Raw genomic sequence first — 23287 nt, forward strand, 5'->3', positions numbered from 1 at the left:
ATTTCTCCCTCAGTTTGTGAAATAAAAGCCTGTAATGGGATTGGCTCAGTAAGTTCTTTTTCAATCAAGACCCAACCCGGAGCTTGGTCCTCTGCAGTATATATTTTGGCCATCTGATTAAGAGAAAAGGCATAGTGGTACCAGTCCACTCTTGGCAGGTTAAGACCTCCGTCCTCCTTTGCAGCACACATTTTAATTCGATTTAAACGAGGTCTTTTACCTCCCCATAAAAAAGCATCTACTGCTGTATTTTGTTGGTCCTTTTTCAAGAGATTACAAAGTTGTCGGCAATCTTTAATTAAATTACATTTAGTTTTATTTAAAGTGCGCCAAATCATAACAAAATGTTGTCCTGACTGACAATAACTTCAGTTTGTCTGAATTTAGAAGCAAAGAGTTCTGAGTCATCCAGGTCTTTATGTCTTTAAGACATGCTTGTAGTCTGACCAACCTATTGGGTTCATCTGGTTTTATAGATAAGTACAGCTGAGTATCATCAGCATAGCAATGGAAATTTATGCCATGCTGTCTAATAATGTTACCTAATGGAAGCATGTATAAAGTGAAAAGAATCGGTCCAAGCACAGAACCCTGGGGAACTCCATGACTTACTCTGGTGTGTGAGGAAGATTCTTCATTTACAAGAACAAACTGAAATCTATCAGATAAATATGACTTAAACCAGCCTAATGCAGTTCCTTTAATCCCAATAACATGTTCAAGTCTCTGTAATAAGATACTGTGATCGACCGTATCAAATGCAGCACTGAGATCCAACAGGACAAGCACAGACACAAGTCCGCTATCAGAGGCTAAGAGGAGATCATTGGTAACTTTCAGCAGTGCAGTTTCTGTGCTATGATGCACTCTGAATCCTGACTGAAACTCTTCAAACAGATTATTTTTGTGGAAATGATCACAAAATTGAGCTGCAACTATTTTTTCAAGAACTTTAGACATAAAAGGGAGATTAGATATAGGTCTATAATTAGCTAACACTTCTGAATCAAGAGTAGGTTTTTTAAGTAAAGGTTTAATTACAGCAACCTTAAAAGGCTGAGGCACATATCCTGTCAACAAAGACAGATTGATCAAATCCAATATGGAAGTGTCAATTAATGGGAAAACCTCCTTGAACAGTCTGGTTGGGATTTTGGTCTAAAATACAAGTTGATGGTTTAGAAGAGACTATTGCTGTTGTTAGTTCAGAGAGATCAACTGGGCAGAAGCCGTCTAAATACAAATCAGGTTCTAAAGATACCTCTAAAGCTGCTGTCCGGTTCAGTTGGACCGAACAAAGGAAACAGCATGAATGTTTCTACGATGTTTATCTGCACTTAAAAATGCAGTTGTGGCTAAAAGCTACTTATCGGTCGACTTTGTTGTTGTTAAGAAGTTCCACCAGGTGCATGATGGGAAATATTCTCAGAAAAATCTAGTTGTTGTTTTTTTTCGTCCTCTTTGTTTTGAAAACATGTTTCGGTTCCTGAAGTCACCTGGTTTAGAGAGGATGCTGCAGGAGAAGCTATAAGGAGGATACTCGGGTGGATCAGAGAGGATTAAAGAGGGTGTGACACATCAGCCAACATTGTAAACTGAAGTCAGAGTAAATATGCAAGTTATAATGAACAGCTGTAATGTTCATGTGACAGAGATCGTTACACATTAAACAGGACAGGTGAGCAGCTGAGATACGCCTCACAATGGTGAGGCCATCCCTACCTATAAGCTCTATCAGAAAGCAAAGTTTTAAGCCTGGTCTTAAAGGTAGAGAGGGTGTCTGCTTCCTGAAGCCAAACTGGCAGCTGGTTCCATAGAGAGGGGCCTGATAACTGAAGGCTCTGCCTCCCATTCTACTTTTAGAAACTCTGGGAACCTCAAGTAAACCTGCAGTCTGAGAGCAAAGTGCTCTGTTGGGAAAATATCCAACTGTGAGATCTTTAAGATATGATGGAGCACGGTCATTAAGAGCTTTATATGTGAGGAGAAGAATCTTAAATTCTATTCTGAATATAACAGGGAGCCAATGAGGAGAAGCTAAAACTGTCCCTGAGGTCCAAGTAGAGGAGATGAAGATGCACAAAGTGGGTAGAATTGGGGGATTTCTGATGGGTCAGCAGACCCATTTTTCTCTTCAGATTGCAGGTAAAAATTATCAGTAACTGCAGGTGGTCACACTTTTCCCACATGTTTAAGTTTGTACTGAGGGTGGAGCAGCAGGTGGGGTCAGAGATGCAGCTTCAATTTTGGAAACTTTCCTGAGCTAATCCTGCAGGTTGTGTCTGACTCAGTTTTAACTGCTGACTGTGTGTCTTCCCGTCCAGCTGACATGACGCAGGACAGCGTGAACACCAACCTGAAGAAGAAGTCGGTGTTCGTGCCGTACAGAGACTCTGTGCTAACGTGGCTGCTGAAGGACAGCCTGGGCGGAAACTCCAAGACCATCATGATCGCCAGTGAGCACAGAAACCATGCCATCACACATTTTATAGATTTAATTTATTAGGATCTCTTCATCATCACCTCTGATGTTGCAGACATCTCCCCCGCTGACGTGAACTACGGCGAGACGCTCAGCACGCTGCGCTACGCCAACCGAGCCAAGAACATCATCAACAAACCCACCATCAACGAGGACGCCAACGTCCGGCTGATCAGAGAACTGCGGGCTGAAATCGCTCGGCTGAAAGCTCTGCTGGTTCAGGGCAACCAGGTGAAGTAGCAGAGAGGAAGGTGTGGTAGAAACCTTCAGAGGTCTCCATCAGCGGGTTGGGCTGTTGTTTCTGTAGCTTAGCAACATCTTAGCTGATGATGTCACACACAGCATCAGCAGGTAACTCAGGTGAACTCTCTCAGTAGACAATATGGACAGAAACTCACAGCCAGCAGTTCTCCTTCTCAGTGACATGTCCAGGATTACAGCACCTGTTGTTAACCAGCTCTGTGATCCTCCTCCTTTCCTGTTACCGCTCTGTCTGCAGTCTCTGTCTGCCCAGATAGTCTTAAAGGGATAGTTCGCCTCTTTTGACATGAAGCTGTATGACATCCCATATTAGCAATATCCTTTATTAAATTTGACTTACCCCCTGCTGCGTCCTGTGAGCCGAGTTCCAGCCTCGTTTTGGCGTTGACGAAGGTAGTCCGGCTAGTTTGCTGGGGCTTAAAAAATAAAGCGTCTTGCTTCTCAAAACAATATGCGTTCAAAAGAGTAATACATTTGCATCACAAAATCGTTCAACAAAAAAAGTCAGACCTCACATCGCTTGGCGCTATTTTTCTCTCCCTTCATATCAATGTGTTCAGCCACCTGCCGACAGCTGCACCTGTTACGGTGTTTACTGCTCGGAAGCAGGGGAGTGCTCGGTCTGCACAGTTTACACAGCATGCAGTTTCATGTCAAAAGAGGCGAACTATCCCTTTAAAGCTGAGCAGAGAGCTGTTCGAGCTGTTCCTGCAGCCAGGTCTCTGCCTGCTCGAGGAGAAGAAATATCTCATCAGGCTGGTTTTTAACTGTGTGCTGCTGACCTTCCTGTCTGTGTGTGTCAGATCGCTCTGCTGGACTCGCCCACCGCCCTCAGTATGGAGGAGAAGCTGCACCAGAACGAAGCCAGAGTGAGTTCCAGGCTTCATGGACGGGTAAAAACACGGCAGATGTTTAAAGACACCGGTGTTTAAATGGCTTGTGTCTGCAGGTTCTGGAGCTGACTAAAGAGTGGACCAACAAGTGGAACGAGACTCAGAACATCCTGAAGGTGAGTGTCTACAAACGTTTACGAGACACGTGGGCAGGATTCGGATCGTTCAGATGTTTGCATGTTGCAGGAGGAGACTCTCGCTCTGAGGAAAGAGGGCATCGGTGTCGTGTTGGACTCGGAGCTGCCTCACCTCATCGGCATCGACGACGACCTGCTCAGCACTGGCATCATCCTGTACCACCTGAAGGTCAGAGGTCACCTGGTGGACAAATGTTACAGCACACGTAGTGATAACTGAGCCCAATCAACGGGTGAATTGTTGTAAATACAGTTTGATAATGAGGGTTAAATCAGGCCACAGACCGAGGTTTGTGTTGAGTCGTTTTGTTTCCGCCTCAGGAGGGACGGACGTACGTGGGCCGAGAGGACGCGTCCACGGAGCAGGACATCAGTGAGTCCTTCAGCTTTCAGTTCATTTCAGGGGACACAAATCTGAGTTTAATCTCAGTGAAAGGAGAAATGTTTTGTTCATGCTCTGTTTTAAGGGTTTGGGTTATTTTTGCTTCATGTTGGCAAAAAGGACGTCATAAACGCCATAAATCACACACTGATACGTTTGACACAAACAGGACGATTCTCAACGCTTACATCACAAAAAATATGGAAATAATCAACGGGGGAAGTTTACCTTCAGGGTCACCTTAGTATTTATAGTAATAGTTTTTATTTTTTATAAAGCTCTAATCTTTGAATCTGTTTCTGTTCATGATAAATAAATCCACAGGACTCTGATCTATGAGACTGATTGATTGAAACTCGTGGTTGAGCTGACTGCACAGTTTCTGTGCTGCAGTCTTGTTTCTGGTGATTGAAACATGTTTTTTCCTCCTGTAGTTCTGCACGGTTTGGACCTGGAGAGTGAACACTGTATGTTTGAGAACCAGAACGGGACGGTGACTCTGGTGCCGCTCGGTGCTGCTCAGTGTTCGGTTAACGGAGTTCAGGCGACGGAGCCATCGCCGCTCAACCAAGGTGAGCAACAAATGTCTGTTTGACCAACCTTCAATTGTTTCAGTGAAACTCTGCTGGTTTCTCCTCGGACCGTTCAGATGTCAGGTCAGCGGTGTAATTCTGAGGCCCACCTGATGGTGGCAGCAGGGTTCAGTAACACGAAGCAGCCGCTCGCAGCACAGCTCAGATTTTTCTCGATGACAGTCCTGCAGACGGAGGTGTACCACGTATGGCGACCTCTGTGTTTGTTGATCTTTATGACATTAATTAAGATGGATATCAGTTTCTATTCAGATATTTTCGCATCCTGACATCTGACCCTGAATACAAACTTTAGATGAAGCTGCTTCGGTCACCTGCTTCAAACTAATTATTTCCAGGAGAAATCTGCAGCTTGTGGAAATCTCACAAACTTCATCCATCCATCATCATCTTCCTCTTATCTGAGGTCAGGTCAGAACCAGCAGGTCCAGCAGGTAAACTCAGACATCCCTCTCCAGCTCCTCCTGCCTCCTCCCAGGAGGCATCCTAACCAGATGAACCCCCTCAGCTGACTCCTTTCTATGTGGAGGAGCAGTGGCTCTACTCCAAGCTCCCTCATAAAGGTGGAGCTCCTCCCCTATCTGTAAGGCTGAGCCCCGCCCCCCTCTGAAGGAAACTCATTTCAGCCGCTCGTATCCACGACCTCATTCTTTGGGTCTCTACCCAGATCTGTGCCCACAGGTGAGGGTTGGAACAAAGATGGAGCAGTAACCTGAAAGCTTCTCCTTCCGGCTTCACCACAACGGACCGGAGCAGCGCCCTCATTACTGCTGACGGAGCCCCGATCCGTCTGTCCATCTCTGACTCCAACTCACCATCACTGAGAACCAGATCCAGAGATACTCATGTTTGTTGTTTTGTTGGCAGGTGCCGTTATTCTGCTCGGGAGGACCAACATGTTTCGGTTCAACCATCCGAAGGAAGCGGCCAAGCTGAGGGAGAAACGAAAGGTGAGAGGGTATCTGTGTCAGACCTGGACCTTGTGAAGGTGGAGGGTCTGAACCTGCTGATTTAACCTCCTCTTATCTCCTCAGAGCGGCCTGCTCTCCACATTCAGCCTGTCCATGACGGATCTGTCCCAGTCCTGCGAAAACCTCTCCACTGTGATGCTCTACAACCCGGGGTGAGTGAACCAATCAGAAATAACATCAGCTGCATGCGGCGATCGGCTCAGACCTCTCGTGCATCTTCCCTCTGCATCAAACCTCAGCAGGTTGAGTTTTCAGACTGCAGTCATGGCGTCACCTGATCATCAGCCTGATAAACCCAGACAGTCACGATACATCGTTATTTCTTTAAGCTGTAAACTGGTAAATGAATAAAAACTGGCCCCGATCATCAGAATCCTAAATTTCTTCATTTGAACCCTGATCCACTTTAGGGATGTCCCGATCCGATCACTTGGCTTCAGACTTGATCAAAATCGGACTTTACATCCCGATCAGGGAATCGGATATATATCTATATATGCATATTTATTCTCATTATTTTTTTTTTTATCAGAACTATAATATTTCAAAACAAATAGGAAAAAATAACAGCTTAGTATTTACTGTTATGTGGTGGTACAGAGTCAGAGCGTCTCAACCATAGACATAATATACGTAGACGCCTCATAGACTGACGCTGCCTATTGGAGCTGACGTATCAGCGCGGCCGCCATCTTGGATGGGTCTCCAATGCCTCCACAATGCATTTATTTCGACTGAGGAAGGTGTATATCCCGAACTACAATAATCATAACTCCCCGAATTTTTATATCTATGGTCTCAACTCCACACAGAAACAACGCATGCGTTATGACGTCACTTTGCTGCCGTAAAGCGAAGCAGAACACGGCAGCAGCTTGAAGCTGGGGGCCGAATGTCTGCGGTGTGGAGGTATTTTAAAGTGGACGACAAAAACGTTGCAATTGCAAACTGTGAGATATGCAAACTTGGGATTTCAAGAGGTGGCGAGATCATCGCTAACATCCTTGATGAGAACAGGAACAGGCTCAAACCTGACAAGGTAGAGATGTTGGTTTTCATCAAGAAAAACGTACATTTCCTTCTGTGAAGCCAGAGGAGAGTATTAGGAGTGCAGTTAAAGCACATTACTGGCCTTACTTTATAACACTGTGAAACTTTTATTTGCTTATCGGCCTGCAGGTATTTCAAGCTGCTGCTTGTTTTTATATTAGAGATTGTTGCACTAAACTACCATGTGAAAAATTTGTTTATTACTTGATTAATTTTGTTGTTCCAGCTTCCTCACAGAAGTGCTCTGTTTATAAGTGTTAAATGATAAAATAAGTGAATAAAATAAAAAAAATCAGGGACATCCTGGATCTGTTTCTTCGCCGTTCTTCATTTCTTTAATGTACTGTAGAAGTATCGGCAGATACTCAAAATCAAATGACTCGGACTCTGGGGCAAAAAAACCTGATCAGGACATCCCTAATCCACTTCCACCAGCAGGGCAAAGCTTTGATCTGGTTCCAGCTCCTTATCATCAAGGTTTCCTCTCAAAAAACCCTGAAAGAAAACAAACTGTTGTGATTATGGATCTGCCAGGTCGAGATGAGTGTCAATGAGTGTTTGAGGACTTGTTTGGGTTCTTTCTTCGTATATCTGCTGAACAGAGTGATCAACCCCAGTTTTCTGTGCTCTCTACATGATGTGAGTAAATGAATTAACTGTGTCCACCCTGTTGTTGACAGTCTCTTCACTGAGAAGGGCCCCGTCTTCCTCAGGTAGACTCAGCCGCCCACTTACTGTCTAACTGTCCCGTTTTGACCCAGAGTAGCTTGTTGACCCGTCTCGTGTCTCCACCTCAACCCTCACTGTGTGTTCTTGGTTTTTATTTGGCTCATCAGCTTGCCGTGTCCCTGCCTGGCATTTCATCTCATTTAAAGCTTGTTTTTTTTTCTTTTCATTCGCTGCTTTCACCGACTGAATCTGTTGTGGTGTCACATGACTGTCCTCTTTGCTTTCTGGGTGATGATGAAAGAAGCTGATGGAGGTGTTTGTGTTGCCAGGTTGGAGTTTGAGAGGCAGCAGCGAGAAGAGCTGGAGAAACTGGAGATGAAAAGGTAACCAAACTGGATGGTTCGGTGTACAAATCCAGAGATTTAGTTTTGTTCAGAACTTCTAAACTAAAGAACTTTTACCCTTTGCTCCAAAGAAAATTTGGAGAGATGAACATCACACTGACTTCAGTTCAGCCAGAAACTCTAAAGCTGTCTAAAGGAGTCCAAGCAGAACAGGTCCTGAGGTCCACATCTGTGGGTGCTTCCATTTTAGGCCACAACATTTGGATTTTTTATGTTGAAATCATGTTGACTGGAAGATCAATAGTTCAGTCTTGGAGAGCTTTTGTGGAAGGTGGCGTTCCTTCATCGTGTTGATGATTCATGCTGAGGTCGTGGGGGCAACAGTTTGGTTTAATCTGATACAAGGAGCCACAAAAACAGGTGACCAGGTCAAAGAAGACGGCATATATCACAAATAAAAGAGTCCAGGATGGAGCCTTGGGGCACCCCTCAAACCAGAAGAGATGTGTACCTCAGAGCTCAGGATGTGATGTACATCAAAAGATGAGAACCGAGCTGCACCCCGAGTTGTTCCGAGATCAGCTGTTAGTTCTGGACTTTTTAATAGTTTTAGACCTGAACTGGAATGTTTCCAACAACTGGAAGATCACCAAAGCTCAGAGCTTTTCTGAAAGTTTCATTCATGACTTTATCCCTCCAGAGCTTTCACTGTTTCCCCCTGAAACAAACGGCATGTTTGCTTTGTTTCTGCAGGAGGCTGATCAAAGAGATGGAGGAGAAGCAGCAGAGCGAGAAGGCGGAGCTGGAGCGCCTCCAACAGGAGGTGGAGAGTCAGCGCAAGGAGTCTGAGGAGGTGCAGCAGCGTATCCTCCGTCAGGAGGAGAGCCTACACCACCGCAGTCAGGACATCGAGAGCCGCCTGCGAGACTTCCTGGCTGAGAAGGAGCGCTTTGAGGAGGAGAGGCGCTCCGAGATCCAGGGGGTGGAGCTCCAACACAGAGGGCGTGGAAAACAGCGGCAGGAGGGTGAAGCAGAGGAGGAGGAGCAGGACGAGGAGAAGCGGCGGCAGCAGGAGGCTGCAGAGCAGACGGAGATCTACCGTGAGCTGGAGAGGCTGAAGAGGGAGCGCGAGGAGCAGAGCGTTCGCCTGGAGACGGAACGGCGGCGACTGGAGGAGCAGGAGCGGGAGCAGCTGAGTCTGGTGGGAAGGCTGGAGGAACAGCTGAGGGAGAAACACGAGGCGGCCACGGCCCTGCTGACCCGCGAGGATGCCCGTCGTCTGGAGGACGAGCGGCGAGCGCTGGCCGAGATCAGAGAAACGCTCCTTCGAGCCAAAGAAGCTGCAGAGCGGACGGACAGGGAGGACGCCAGCAAGGAGTCGCGCTCTGCCCAGACCCGATACACTGACTTCAAAGAAGCTCAGGTGAAGGAGCTGGGCCAGCTGGAGGAGGGGCTCCAACAGCAGAGCGAGCGGCTGGAGAAGGAGGTCGCCGCAGAGCGTAACACGGTGCTGCTCCTCACCCACACCTTGAAGGAGCGCCAGCAGCAGCTGAAGGAGGCGCAGGAGAAGGGAGCGCAAGACGCCACCGCCGTCTGCCAGGAGGAGCAGCTGGTAAAACAGGCGGAGCACCGGCTGCAGTTTAAAGAGCGACAGCTCGCCAACCTGGCCGACAGCATCCTCCCAGCGCTGGCCGAGGAGAAGCAGAGAGCCGCGGAGATGCTGGAGCGCAGCGGCGGTGGCAGTAACGGGAACTGTGGCGGTCCGCTGGGGCTGGACAACACGCTGTACCAGGTGGAGAAGGAGCTGGAGGACAAGGAGGAGAAGCTGAGCCTCCACTGGAGCAGCGCTCAGCAGCTGCAGCAGCTCCAGGAGACCTACGAGTTCACGGCTAACGTGGCGCGGCAGGAGGAGAAGGTGAGGAGGAAGGAGAAGGAGATCCTGGAGTCCAAGGAGAAGCAGCAGAGGGAGGCGATGGAGCAGGCGGTGGCTCGGCTGGAGAGGAGGCATTCTGCCCTGAGGCGCAGCGCCTCCCTGGAGCCAGAGTCAGAGGAGCAGAGACTGAAGAGCTCGGTGTTCAGGACCACGAGGACGGGAGCTGAGCTGGACCAGCAGAGGTCAGAACCTGCAGAGTTACCTGAATCCGGTCAGAGATGAGCCGAGTTCGAAGAAGGTTCAGAGCTCTGAGTCGAATTTATTTATTTTTTTTAAATATAATTGTTCTTTGCAGAGTTGAGCGTGAGATCCAGAAGCTGCGACAGCGGATCAGCGAGGTTGACGAAAACAGCCGGACCCACTCGATCGGTGCCGACGAAAAGATGGCTCATAGCAGCTCCCCCGTCAGCCACATCCAGAGCCTGAACACCCTGCTGCCGCTGTCGGATGACAGGTACGCACAGCCTGGTTCCACAGCCTGTTCTACAGCTGGTTCTACAGGCTGGTTCTACAGCTGGTTCTACAGGCTGGTTCTACAGGCTGGTTACTCTCGTTATTTTTATTTCTTTGTCATCAGGATCAATACGTACATCGAAGAGGAAGTCCAGCGGCGGTTGCGTAAGATGAACCTTCTGAACGGCGGTGGAAGCAACATGGATCTGTCTCTGTCCTGTGAATCGCTCAGAGTAAGACTCACACTCTGAGCTCTTAGATGCTTCATCTGATGGATCTGATCATGTTGTTACAGGAAGGTTATCTCGTATATCAGAGATGATATAGTATATTACTTTAGGGGCATTCCCACTGTAGTTTTGCAGTTCCTATAAACTTTTCACAAATAGGGCCGTTTTTCCCGCATTCGGACATACAGGAACATTCAGTTGTCATCTGTTTTTTTCTTCTCTCCTTACTTTTTGCGGGTTTTGTTTTGTTCTGTTTTGTTGTTGAATGTGGCGCTAAAGTAACACGTCACTGTCGCAGACGGTTGCGTCGCATCAGTCTCTATCAAGGTCCCGACTCATGTGAGAATGCAAACTGAAACAGTTCCCCTGGGGAAGGGCAGTTATTAGACGGTCCAGTGTTTCCTGAAGGAGATCGTTAAGAAAGGTTAAGGCTGCTGCTCACATGCTTCCAGCTCATTTAACTCAGTTAGGAAGGTTCTGAACGGGGCGGTCAGTGGCGTAGTGGGTTAAGCAGCCGCCCCATGTACAGAGGCTACAGTCCTTGCTGCAGCTGGCCCCGGTTCAAGTTCCGCACCGGACGGCCCTTTGATGCATGTCTTCCCCCTCTCTCTCTGCCCCCTGCTTCCTGTCTCTCTCCAACTGTCCTCTCATTAAAGGCATAAAAAGCCCCAAAAAATATATATATAAAAAAAAAAGGAAGGTTCTGAACACGTCCTTTGTTCAGAACCTTCATAAAACCCGCCCACATCAGAACTTTTATCTGTTGGGTTTTCACAGAGAAGTAAACTTGTAAATAATTCGAACAGTTTCTGGTGTATTTTATTGACGACTGATTATTTGATTTATTTAGCCGAGTTACTCAGTTAGTAACCATCAAGCAGACCATGAACACGGTGGCCTCCCCGCTCTCCATATTAGCTTCTTGGTGGTGTTTTTTTCTTCTCTCCTTACTTTTCGCGGGTTTTGTTTTGTTCTGTTTTGTTGTTGAGTGTGGCGCTAAAGTAACACGTCGCTGTCGCAGACGGTTGGTACTCAGTTAGTAACTGAGTAACTCAGAAAGTCTGTTTGCTGCAGGTAGGAACACTTTTACCCCCTTCAACATTTATCAGACACTCTGGGTTTACATCAGTCTTTGACCTACAAAGAAGATAAAAACATATGACAAACGGCCTTATGAAGGTCCAGTTCCCCTGCTGTCTTTGCTCCTCCATTGAGCAGATTTAAGGGCTCCTTTCGCTCCTTTGGTTTTCATTGGCCAACATCTTCTGTGGAAAACAGAGGCTCAAACAAGGCCAAACTTGATCCCTGAATAAGCTGTGAGCAGTTAGGATGAACCACTGTAAAACATTCTGAAGTGGTCCAGTCTTTTAAAATAAATTCTGGTTCTTCCTGTAGTTTGTAAATTGAGCTTCTTGTAGTCGGTTGGTTTGTGTCATTTAAAGTCAGATTCATATAAGTGTTTCTGTGTAGAACTGATATTCAGCTCTTTAACCCTGCAGGAGGAGGAGGAGGTTAGCGACTGTAGCTCTGTTAGGTTAACAGATGAGGTAAGACCAGGATTCTCCAGCCCTTCTTTTGCTTAATCTGCATGACTCCTCCGATGATGCTTGGTTTCAGTGGGTTCTACCTGGGTTTTATTTGATCTATCCCCTTTTCCTCATAATCGAAGAATTTAGTGTTTGATTTAAAAATGCTGCTCGGTATGTAGCAGTTTTAGAATATTCTGTTTATGTTTAATTTTGTTGTTTTCAGGATGATGAAAAGCTGAAAAACGTGAATCCAAGGAGACTTAAATATGAGGTAAGTTCCAGATTTTATTGGGATCTAACTGGGATCATTTTGATAAGCACTGAAAATCTGGGATCCTTTTAAAATTAAAGTGGTTCTTTATCTTTGTATTAGAATAATGTATTAACTACGTTATTACAAACAGGAACTGATTGTTCATGTGAATAGTTTAATTTTGGGGAAATGGAGGATTTGTTATTTCTAAATCTTCAGGAATGCCAAACAGATGTGCAGACGGCAGATTTTAGCTTTTTAAGACCATTTGCGAAGGTAAAACTTTGCACTTTGTTGGCTTTTAAAGTGTGATGACACTTAAAGTTGGTTTAGATGGTAAAATAACTTGAAGCTGTCAGATAGTATCGTCCCAAAGTCCTTCATTTCCAAAACCATTGAAGCGTTTTGGGTAAAGTCGTATTTACAGATGCTGTGGTCCGTGGTTTACACTTTTACCTTTGATTCCAACTTAATTTGCATGGCAAACCTCATCACACTGTTTGAATCACTTAAAACTCACCTGTGCACCTGGTGATTGGAAGAGCTGTAATTCTCATTGGGGTGAATTCTGGACTATAATTCAAATATCCTTCCCATCGTAGTCGATGTAGTCACGGACTCCCCCTTGTGCACACAGAAAGCCTGCTGGTCTAGCTTCCTGCCCTCCCCAGAGTTTGAGAAAAGCTCTCCTCCTGACGTCCAAGAGAACATGTTGGAAGAACCAGAGAATGACCTCTTAAAGCCTCACAGAGAACATCAAGTAGAATCTGCAGCTCAAGTCGAAATTGAAAAAGCTGGTGACCAGAACAAATGGTGGGAAGGAGAAGTGAATATTCCTGTACAAAAACCGGTCCGAGCTGTTTGTGGACTTGAACGTTGTACTGTTGGACGAGACGAGACTTACATCTCCTCAGCAGACCCCAAGACCAACAGATTTGGTGAAAAACAGAATATTCCTGATCGAAGAGGCGGTGACTCAGCTTGCTGTGTTTCTGATGATACAAAGGAGGAGTTTCTGTTGAAGGAACGCTCTAATTCATGCTCCAAAGAAAAAGTCCAGAACCAAACATGTGATCCAGCAAGAGAGGAGTTGAATTTTTCAGAGCTGCAGAGCTCAAACCGTGACGACATCAGAACCAAGCAGGATTCAAAGGAAGCCATAGGTCAAATGAAACAAAAAGTAGAAGCAGAGAACGTGTCGTCCAAAATCAGCTATGTTTGGGAATACTTCAAGAACCAAGCGTATAAACCAGCGAGGGCAGAAGAGTCCGACGTTTCCAGGGATCAATCAACCAAGTTGCAGAGCTCTGGCATCGATCCAGAGGAAGCCATCAGTGGTCAAATGAATCAAGAAAAAGATGCAGACGGAGAGAAAGTGTCGGCCAGCGGGAGCTACGTTTGGGAGTACTTTACAAAAGTCAAGAACCAAGCACAGTACCCATGGAGGACAGAAGAATCTGAAGTGTCCCAAGATCAGTCCCCACAGTCGCAGTTCTCTGGTAATGACCCCAGGCACGATTCAGGGGAAGCCATCAGTGGTCAAATGAATCAAGAAAAAGATGCAGAAGGAGAGAAAGTGACTTCTAAAAAGAGCTATATTTGGCAATACTTGGAAAAAGTCAAGAACCAAGCACAGTACCCATGGAGGACAGAAGAATCTGAAGTGTCCCAGGATCAGTCCCCACAGTCGCAGTTCTCTGGTAATGACCCCAGGCACGATTCAGAGGAGGCCGTTAATGGTCAAATGAAACCAGAAGAAGTAGAGAAAGTGTCGGCCAGCAGGAGCTATGCTTTGGGATATTTTACGGAAAGGTTTTCAGAAGCGTACAAAGATGCCGAGAGACGACTACAGGGCACACGTGACATCATCCGGAATGTTGGAGTTGATGAAATGAAGGTTGTTCTCTCTCAGTATGTGACCATGATGTCCAAAGATCTGCCGCTTATTCACCGTACGCAACTTCAGCGAGTGCCAGAACCTCGTAACCTCGCAGAAAACAAGGTCCAGTTGGTGGATCTGTCGAGGGATTACGCCCTTGGTCCTCTTCAGGGTTGTGGCATGACTGCGATCCCGGGCGTCTCGGTGTGGCCTGAGGGCTCTGTGTCCTCACTCAAAGACACAAGTCCGGAGGTATTTCATCAGGGGCTGGTCGAGCTGCCGCCAGCTTTGTCTCAGCTAAAGACACTTTCATCCCACGAGATCCTGGAAAGATTGGAGTCTCTGTCTTCTCAAAGGCAAGACGGAAAACTTCTGAGTGTTTTCTGGCTCAATGCAGCCAATCGTAAGCAACCATTTCCAAAACCGGCATGTTTGCTTTTGTCAGAAAAAGCTATGACCGTAGTCTCGGCCGGCACAGATTCTAAGAACAACTTGATTATTTTTCATCATTTTAAACTCGTGGAAATCAAGGAGGTCCAGATTAGTTTGGCAGGGCAGCATATTCGCATAATTGGCTGCAGTGAAGACACTGTTTTGGCCGTCTTCACCCACAGCAAGGAGCTCACCCAGGATTTCTGCAAGGCATTACTCAAGGCCCACTCTCCTGACAAGTTTTCTGAAGGGACTGAAGGTCACCCTTTACTCTCCGACGACCTTGTGGTCCTCTCTCTGGATTGGACTTCAAATGTTCCCAACATCGTCCTGGACACCGGCTTTCATGTCACCTCTAGGTTCAAGCGGGTCCTCGCAGACCTGCTCTACATCGTCCACGGGAATATGCACGGTCCGGGCAAACCTTCCCTGGCCAATGTTTGTCCTCTGCTCTACACCAGTGTCAGGGTCAAGAACTCCACCCGAGTCCATCAGGACGCCATCTTCCAGTTCCTTCTGACAGACACTCATGTTGCTGTTCTCCAGGAGGATGGAGTGTTTCATCCGGTGCCGCGGGGGTCCAGTATGATCCCCACCCAGCCCCAATTTCAGAAGCTCAAACTCCGCAAGCGTTCAGACATCAGATGCCTAATTGCGAGGAAGAACGACAATTGCTTGGCCATTGATATCGTCTTTAAAACTCCGAAGCAGCAAGCTCTAAAGCGGAAGGTGGAGTTGAGGCGGAGCTCAGCTGAAGTGCCCTCTGCCAGCAGCCCGTGTGATTCCTGGAAGTTGGTGTTTGGCTGCTCCTCAGAAGCTCAGGTCCTGATTAATTATCTGTGTATCTGAGGGCAGACTTTCCATTCGCTCATGTTTGACTGGAATAAGATGTAAAGTAATAAGTTGATGGATTAAAAAGGTGAGCCGACCCAGGTGAAATGGACACGCTAAGAATTTTAGGAAATATTTTAAAGCTTTTTTTTTTTTTGCTTTTTTTTTTTTTTTACTTTTCAGTTATTAATTGTGTGGGTTTAATAATCGTCATAAAGACTTTACATAAAGTTTCCATCTTATATATTTAATTATTCAGATAATATTTAAACAGTTTGGATGTATTTACGAAATCTGGTGAAAGACAATGATTTAAATTAAAATTGAAATTAAACGGGTTCAGTGTTGTTTTTTCTTACAGTGCGTTCGTTTAAAATCTGTTAACAACAATAAAGATTGAACTTTAAATCAAATCTTCTCTTTTATTTCATTATTTTGGTGCAGAGTTGCTCAGTCACAGGTTTAAATACGCACCCACAGTGTAATTTCCCTTTCTGGGTCATTCTTTTATTCTCTACCTCTCTTTCCTCCTCCTTTCTCGTCTTTTTTTGGTTTTCTTTTTTTGTCCTGATGACTTTTTCTGCAGCACTTGGTGTCCCGTCCTGCCGGGACGAGCTGCGACGGCGTCCAGGAGCCCGTTAAAATTAGCATTCCTCGTTACGTTCTCCGCGGGCAGGGGAAGGACGAGCACTTTGAGTTCGAGGTGAAGGTGAGTTTGTTCTGGTATTATTTTTCATAAACTGTTAGCTGTTGGTAACATGTTAAAGCTTCGGTGAACATTTTAAACATTTTAACAACTCATATTGTGATTCATGATAAAGAAACAAAGGCTTTCCTCCTGTGGGTGAAGCAGCGGTCGTACAGTTAATACGATGCTGCAATACTGGATACGTTGGATGAATATACAGATTTATGTGGCTTAGAATTTACAAGAAGACATTTGAATCCAATAGTATTTATATTTGTCTGCATACTAAAGATTAAAGGGAATATCTGGTTCTCTTTACTGTAAAAGAACTTGAACTTTTCTGCGACAGATTCACATTTCATGTGCTAAACAAACACTTCCAGGTCGAGTTATCTGGTGCTGCAAAAAGAACATTATCTAGTTCAGTTAAAGTTGATCATAATAATACTACCTTAAGTTTCAGTAATTTGTCAACTCCCTTTTTGAGATGTAAAAATTTGGAGTTTTCAGTCTTCCTAAAGGGGAAGTTCTGTTTTTTTTTTTTTTTTTAAACCTGGACCTTATTTCTGGCATAAAATACGTTCATCTACTCACCGATAACAGTTTGGTGAAAGTCGGCGTCCTTCGGAAGATATTTAGTTCACTGGAGATCGGCGTATATCCATATAACGGGAGAGAACAGGGCATAGACAATACAGCCTCTAAATAAGGCATTATCCGTCTTTATTTCACCAATACTTTAAGACCAATGAATGAATGCGTACTATTGCACTGTTAGCTCTGAGCTGCCGTGTTGTTGTTATTGGGGGCTATCGGGGGGGGCTTTCTACACACGCGTCCACTGTGATGATGTCATCGCCGCGCGCCGCTGCAGCACAGCTCATTCACTCCGTGCTCTTTGACGGTCGGCTAACTTCACACGGAGTTTGCTACTGCTAGTTTTGTGCAACATGGCAATTTGGAAATACGTAATAACTCATTCACTCGTCTTTATAAAAGAAATAAATAATCGAGTGATCTAAAAAGCTTTCACCAAACTTTTATCGGTGAGTAGATGAACGTTTTATGCCATCCTGGGTCAGAGGGTTCGGTTATGTGCCCGCCTGTAAAAATATGTGAATAAATGAATATTGAATAAATGTATTAATGCAGAATTATTAACTGCATAACTGGCAGCTGGTTCTGATCTCAGCTGGTTCTCTCAGTGTGGACTTTGTATGTTCTCCTGTGTAAATGTGGATTCACTTACTTTCTGCAATCATCCAAAAACACGCATGTTGAGTCCATTGGTGATTCTGAATCGACCCGAGGAGTGAATGTGGATGCCTGGGGGCCAGCGGAGATTAGAATAAAGGTACTCATTCCAAACATACGTCAGTCCGACTGAAGCTGCACTTTTAATTAAATTAAATTTATATAGTCAGTCTCTTATGGCCTACAGTTTTGTACAGCATGAAAACCTACATTTGGATCCTTAAAGCACATTAATGTACAGTATGAGGACAGCAGCTCACCTGAGAGCTCAGTCTGTTGGTGCTGATATTTTTAGGAACAATCTCATGATTCACGTGTTGACCCGGTCCAGGTTGTTCAAACACACTGATGTAACGACGGGCGTAGACGAGCTGGAATCAGATATTCTGACCCAAATTAACGAAGTTGTCGCTTCAAGCACCTAGAACAGAATTTACTCCTTTTAATGTTAATGTTTGTTGAGGATATCTTTAACAGAAGTGCTGATAGTTCACGTGTGTCCTGTAGGTTTGTGTAAACCTAAAACCTTCATGTGAACTTGTTCTGTGCAAACATTCAGGTATTTGATCAAAGATGACAAACTTTTTCAACTGTCCAATTCAATAAAACTTTATTGATCCCTGAAGGTAAATTATATCCCTGCAGTATTAATTATTATTAAAGATCAGCTGTTGTTATTGATAGCAGAGAGGAAGGTGTGGTAGAAACCTTCAGAGGTCTCCATCAGCGGGTTGGGCTGTTGTTTCTGTAGCTTAGCAACAACTCAGCTGATGCTGTCACACACAGCGTCAGCAGATAACTCAGGTGAACTCTCTCAGCAGACAACATGGACAGAAGCTCACAGCCAGCAGTTCAACATCTGGGGTGCAGAGATGCTTCTTCTCAATGACATGTCCAGGATTACAGCTCTGTTTTTAACCAGCTCCGTAATCCTCCTCCTTTACTGTTACCGCTCTGTCTGCAGTCGCTTGTCTGCCTGGATAGTCTCAAAGCTGAGCAGAGAGCTGTTAGAGCTGTTCCTGCAGCCAGATCTCTGCCTGATATTCCTGATGTGTCCTCATCAGAAATGGTCAAACGGTTTAAACTTCCTCCTCCTTTTCCTCCTTTTTGTTCCCGCTCTGCATCCTAGACGTCTCCTCTTAAACTCCTCTGAATTTATGGTCTTATTCCAGGCATTACTTGGGCTTTGGAAAGCTCAGTTAGCTATCCCATTGCCATGGTTACGCATCATAACAGATTTTCCTTCCAGCAGCATCCAAACCAGCTCAGAAACATGTTTCAGAAATCTGTGTTTTCACTGAAAAAAGAAAGACTCAGTTCAGAATCACGTTCAGTTGCTCGTAGCATTGAGCTTTTCTCAGAGGGTCGGAGCTCTTCCTGTTTCTGTTGTGCACGGCAGTGAGAACACATTCAGTTTGTGTGTTCGTCCTCCATCAGATCTCTGTGAACGATGAGACGTGGACGGTGTTCAGACGCTACAGCCGCTTCCGGGAAATGCACAAGAGCCTGAAGTTGAAATATCCAGAGGTGAGACGCTGTTTGACATGTTGTTCAGCTAAAACACATTCAAAGTTTAAAGTGAATGAGGAGGACGACTGAGCTGCTTTGGATAAAGATCAGTTTAAATGGAGATTATTGGAGTTCATCTGAAAAGGGAGAAAGTAGTTTTCTTCACTTCTCACCTGTTTTTCTACAGTTTTTACTTGATGAAACCAAACATTTGTCAGAACATCTGGTATCAGGTTTGTTTCCACAGCAGAACATTCTTTAATCAAACTCTTAATGAGGTTTGTGTTGCTTTCAGCTGGCTGCTCTCGAGTTCCCACCGAAGAAGCTGTTTGGGAACCGGGACGAGCGAATGGTGGCGGAGCGCCGGAGTCACCTGGAGGTACGACACTTGGATACCTGTGTTGGTGCTCTAACACTGTCAGGATGCTCTGCTGTGATTGGTTGTTAGTTGTAGGACAGGTGAGGTAATCAATTTCTGCAAGTGTAGTTTTAAAAAAGACCTGAATTACAAACTAACCTCTAAGTAAGTTTTATTAAGTGGAACAAACACTTAAACCTGTGATTAGTTTGAACCTTTACTCAAACAAAGAAATGATTCTCAGCATCTTCTCTGACCGACTTCATTATATTCAGAACCAAATCCAGAATCTGCTGCATCAACACTCAGTGAAAGCTGTTCCAGAGTCCTGTTTCCATCCTGTTCCATCAGCTTCCTTTAATGACACTTTTTAACGCTTTGGGAACTGAGGACACTGATTGTTGCAGTTTTTCAGAGGAATCTGGGTCCATTCCTGCTGAATCCCAGAGTTCAGCTGCTCAGCAGTCCCTGGTTGTTGTTGTCTGATTCTCCTCTTCATGATGCTCCGTACATGTTCAACAGGAGACAGATGTGGACAGATATGGACTGCAGGCAGGCCGGTCGAGCTCACACACTCTGTGTGTTTGAAGCCACGCTGCAGGAGGTCGTGCAGAATGAGGTCTGGCATCGTCCTGCTGAAATAACCACGGACCTCCTGGGAAAAGACGTCACCTTGATGGCAGCATCTGCCTCTCCAGAACTCCAACATCCACCTCTGCATCAGTGGCACCTTCACACAGATGAAGCCATCCCTGCCATGGACCCTTTCTGCAGCCCCACACCATCACAGACGCTGGCTTTAAACCTTTCTCTGAGAACAGCCTGGATGCTCTTTCTCATCTTTATAGAAGCAGGCGTCAGTTTTTCCCAGAAGCAGCTGAAACGTGGACTCATCTGCCCACAGAACACGTGTCCACTGTCTTTCTGTCCATCTGAGATGAGCTGGTGTCCAGAGAACTGGGCCGTGTTTCTGCACAGAGCTGATATCTGGCTTCCTCCTTGTGTGGTACAGCTTCAGCTCACATTTCTGGATGTTGAGTGTTGAGTGGAAATGGTTCTCCGAGCTCCTCCTGAGCCCATGTGGCTGTGTTGATCATGGTGGCGTGATGACGGTTTCTCATGCGGTGCTGCCTGAGGGCTCCCAGCTCACCCAGCAGTGCTTTCTGTCCTTGGCCTTTCACGCTGAGATTTCCCCAGACTCCCTGAATCTTTTCACAATATTCTGCTCTGTAGATGCTGAAAGACCAAAGTTCTTTACAATCTCACTGAGAAACATTTGCTGAACTTATTGATGATTCTCTGATGGAGTTTGGCCCAAAGTGGTGAGCCACGACCCATCCTTGTTGGAGAGACTGAACCTTTGGTGGATGCTGCTGTTATACCCAATCCTGACACCCTCACCTGTAAGCAGGTAACCTGCTGGTTGGAGAAGCTTCCAGAACGCTGTTCCTGTAGATTCTGTAAACTTTTTCTGTGACTCCAGAACAACTTTTACAGAGTGTTGCTGCAGCAGGTTCTGGATTTGGTTCTAAATGCAAAGAAGAGGTTGAAAATAATTTATTTGGACTTTTATCTGTTAAATATCCAAGTTTTTTTTTTTACATTTTAAAAGACTTAACTTTTCTGGAGTTCATCTGTAATAAACTTCACTTTGTCTTTCATTTGACATTTTGAATCATTTTAAGGATCTTTTGGATCCTTCAGATGTGAACTGATCATTAGAATAAAGGTTAGAAAACTGGAAATTAGATTAAAGTTTCACTCTTGATTCTAATGTGAGATGCAGGAAGTTAGAAATCACTGAATCATGTTTTAATGCATCTTAAAGCTCAGATTTACTTTATAACTGACCTGAAACCCACTGAAAGCTTTTATGAAAGATTAAATGATGTATTTGAGACCTTCATGTTCGAAACTACGAATATAAACTTTTTATTATCAACAGCTTTAATGCTTTAAAACGTTGGGGGCGGAGCCTCACTGACCTCCTCTTTTCTCTGCAGCGTTACCTGAGGAACGTCTTCCGGGTGATGCTGTCGTCCTCCAGCTGTCCACTCAGAGCCGACGAAGACGGCATTTTCCGTCTGTCCAAACTCGACGTCTACGAGTTCTCGCCGTTCTTCAAGAAGGGTGTCTTCGAGTACAGCAGCCACGGCACCGGCTGAGCGGGCCGAGCGCCATCAGAGTCTGCAGAAACCTTCGTTAAACCAAAAAGAAGAAGAAGAAAGGCTTCTCGATGCCTTTTCCCCCTCTGGAGGTGAAGAAGAGGAGGCAGAACTCTCACAGCTTCATCATCGGCTCCCATCCTGAATGTTCCAGCTCTGGACCTCCAACATTTCTGCCTGCTGAGGTCTTTGGGTTCTGGGTGTTTGAAGTCTCCTGTTTACAAACTGCACGTTTTCAGTGTAGAAATAAATCAAACCGAATGTATCGACTCGCTCTTCTTCTTCAGGTGAAATGCTGGAAATCTCTGTGAGGAGCTCCGTCTTTAATAATCCAACAGATTTATCCTCCACCACTGTCCTGATTGGTGCATTTAAGGATCATGTGACGTTCCAAACACGCAAACAACAAAACATCAGTTTATGTTAAATAAACAGACAAAAATGTGAAAATCAGCTGATGGAGGTAGATCTGACTTTTGGATCAGCTCTGCGCTCTGACTGGATAACCACGGCCCCTTATTTGCATATTAGATGAGAATGTTGTTCAGCCAGCATCCACCCGCTGACTGTTGTCCTCATAGTTTCAGTTAAAGACACCCTTAAGGTGACAAATTCCTCTTTTTTTCCCCCACACTTTGACACAATTTTCTTTTTTCAGTAAGATTTAATTCAAATTCAAATTCAAAAATACTTTATTTATCCCAGAGGGAAATTAAATGTTGATGTAGCTCAATTAAATCAAGGAGTTATTATAGATGCTGATGGCTGTGGGCAGGAATGATTTCCTGTAGCGGTCCGTTTTGCATCCAAACTGAAGAAGCCTTTGACTGAAGAGACTCTGTTTTCTGATAACAGTCTCATGGAGAGGATGTTCAGGGTTTTCCATAATTCTCTTGATTTTATGCAAAATCCTTCTTTGCATTATTGTCTCCAGAGGTTCCACAGTCGTCCCCAGAACAGAACCAGCCTTCCTTATCAGGTTGTTGAGTCTTTTTAGGTCCCTGGTTCTGATGCTGCTGCCCCAACAGATGACGCAAGAGGAAATGACGCTCTCAACAACAGGCTTGTAGAAGATCTGCAACATCTTGTTGCAAACCTTGAAGGACCTTAGCTTCCTCAAGAAGTACAGTCTGCTCTGTCCTTTCTTGTAGATTGCTTCACTGTTGTGTCTCCAGTCCAGTCTGTTGTCCAGATGAACACCAAGGTATTTATATTCCTCAACCACCTCCACTTCTTCTCCCATGATAGAAACAGGGTTTGATCTGACCCTGTTTCTCCTGAAATCTACAATCATCTCCTTTGTTTTGTTAACATTCAAGATGAGATGATTGTTCCCACACCATGCCACAAAGCGGTCCACCAGCTCTCTGTACTCAGCTTCTTGTCCATCTCTGATACACCTGACCACTGCAGAGTCATCTGAATATTTCTGTAGATGACAGGAGTCTGACTTGTACTGGAAGTATGAAGTGTACAGAGTGAAAAGGAATGGTGAGAGTACAGTCCCCTGTGGTGCTCCTGTGCTGCTGATCACCTGGTTAGACACACAATTCTTCAGTCTGACAAACTGTGGTCTGTTTGTCAGGTAGTCATTAATCCAGGTGATTGTTGAGGCCTCCACCTGAGTCTTCTGGAGTTTCAGACGAAGCAGATCAGGCTGAATTGTGTTAAATGCACTGGAGAAATCAAAGAACATGATCCTCACAGTGCTGCCTGCTTTGTCCAGATGACAGTGGGTTTGTTGAAGCAGGTGTATGATAGCGTCTTCCACTCCAACTCCATGGCGATAAGCAAACTGCAGGGGGTCCTGATATGTGCTGGTTTGCTTACACAGGTGGGTCAACAGGAGTCTCTCCAGGACCTTCATGATGTGGGATGTCAGGGCAACAGGTCTGTAGTCATTGATGTCTGAAGGGTGAGTTTTCTTTGGTACCGGAACCAGACAGGATGTCTTCCACAACAGTGGTACCTTCTCTTGGGTCAAGCTAAGG

The 23287-nt window shown here is 45.3% G+C and overlaps 2 protein-coding genes across 5 annotated transcripts in view; both read left to right on the forward strand.

Annotated features, from left to right (window-relative positions):
- kif16ba (kinesin family member 16Ba) overlaps positions 1 to 21561 on the forward strand; it is a 28374-nt gene extending 6813 nt beyond the window's left edge. Inside the window, exons 9-28 of one of the 4 annotated variants that reach the window (XM_075463267.1) lie at positions 2325 to 2456; positions 2538 to 2713; positions 3547 to 3612; positions 3693 to 3752; positions 3823 to 3942; positions 4095 to 4146; positions 4590 to 4727; positions 5616 to 5698; positions 5783 to 5871; positions 7450 to 7482; positions 7768 to 7821; positions 8536 to 9897; positions 10011 to 10169; positions 10293 to 10401; positions 11898 to 11945; positions 12151 to 12198; positions 15909 to 16031; positions 18702 to 18791; positions 19069 to 19152; positions 21135 to 21561. In XM_075463267.1, coding sequence (XP_075319382.1) covers positions 2325 to 2456; positions 2538 to 2713; positions 3547 to 3612; positions 3693 to 3752; positions 3823 to 3942; positions 4095 to 4146; positions 4590 to 4727; positions 5616 to 5698; positions 5783 to 5871; positions 7450 to 7482; positions 7768 to 7821; positions 8536 to 9897; positions 10011 to 10169; positions 10293 to 10401; positions 11898 to 11945; positions 12151 to 12198; positions 15909 to 16031; positions 18702 to 18791; positions 19069 to 19152; positions 21135 to 21296 — 3188 coding nt within the window. In that variant the 3' untranslated portion in view covers positions 21297 to 21561. The remainder of the gene's footprint in view (positions 1 to 2324; positions 2457 to 2537; positions 2714 to 3546; positions 3613 to 3692; positions 3753 to 3822; positions 3943 to 4094; positions 4147 to 4589; positions 4728 to 5615; positions 5699 to 5782; positions 5872 to 7449; positions 7483 to 7767; positions 7822 to 8535; positions 9898 to 10010; positions 10170 to 10292; positions 10402 to 11897; positions 11946 to 12150; positions 12199 to 15908; positions 16032 to 18701; positions 18792 to 19068; positions 19153 to 21134) is intronic. The other 3 variants (XM_075463269.1, XM_075463268.1, XM_075463270.1) reach the window with 3 other exon arrangements.
- Positions 12205 to 15899, forward strand: LOC142378588 (uncharacterized). The gene has a single exon (XM_075463271.1). The coding sequence runs from the start codon at positions 12890 to 12892 to the stop codon at positions 15338 to 15340; it is 2451 nt and encodes an 816-aa protein (XP_075319386.1). The 5' UTR covers positions 12205 to 12889; the 3' UTR covers positions 15341 to 15899.
- Positions 21562 to 23287: the final 1726 nt, after the last annotated feature.

The sequence above is a fragment of the Odontesthes bonariensis genome, chromosome 4 (assembly GCF_027942865.1).
Source record: "Odontesthes bonariensis isolate fOdoBon6 chromosome 4, fOdoBon6.hap1, whole genome shotgun sequence".
In the NCBI taxonomy this organism is placed as follows: Eukaryota; Metazoa; Chordata; class Actinopteri; order Atheriniformes; family Atherinopsidae; genus Odontesthes; species Odontesthes bonariensis.

What these genes read in the sequence shown, in the direction of transcription:
- LOC142378588 (XM_075463271.1), top strand. Translation starts at nt 12,890, where the DNA reads ATGTTGGAAGAACCAGAGAATGACCTCTTAAAGCCTCACAGAGAACAT.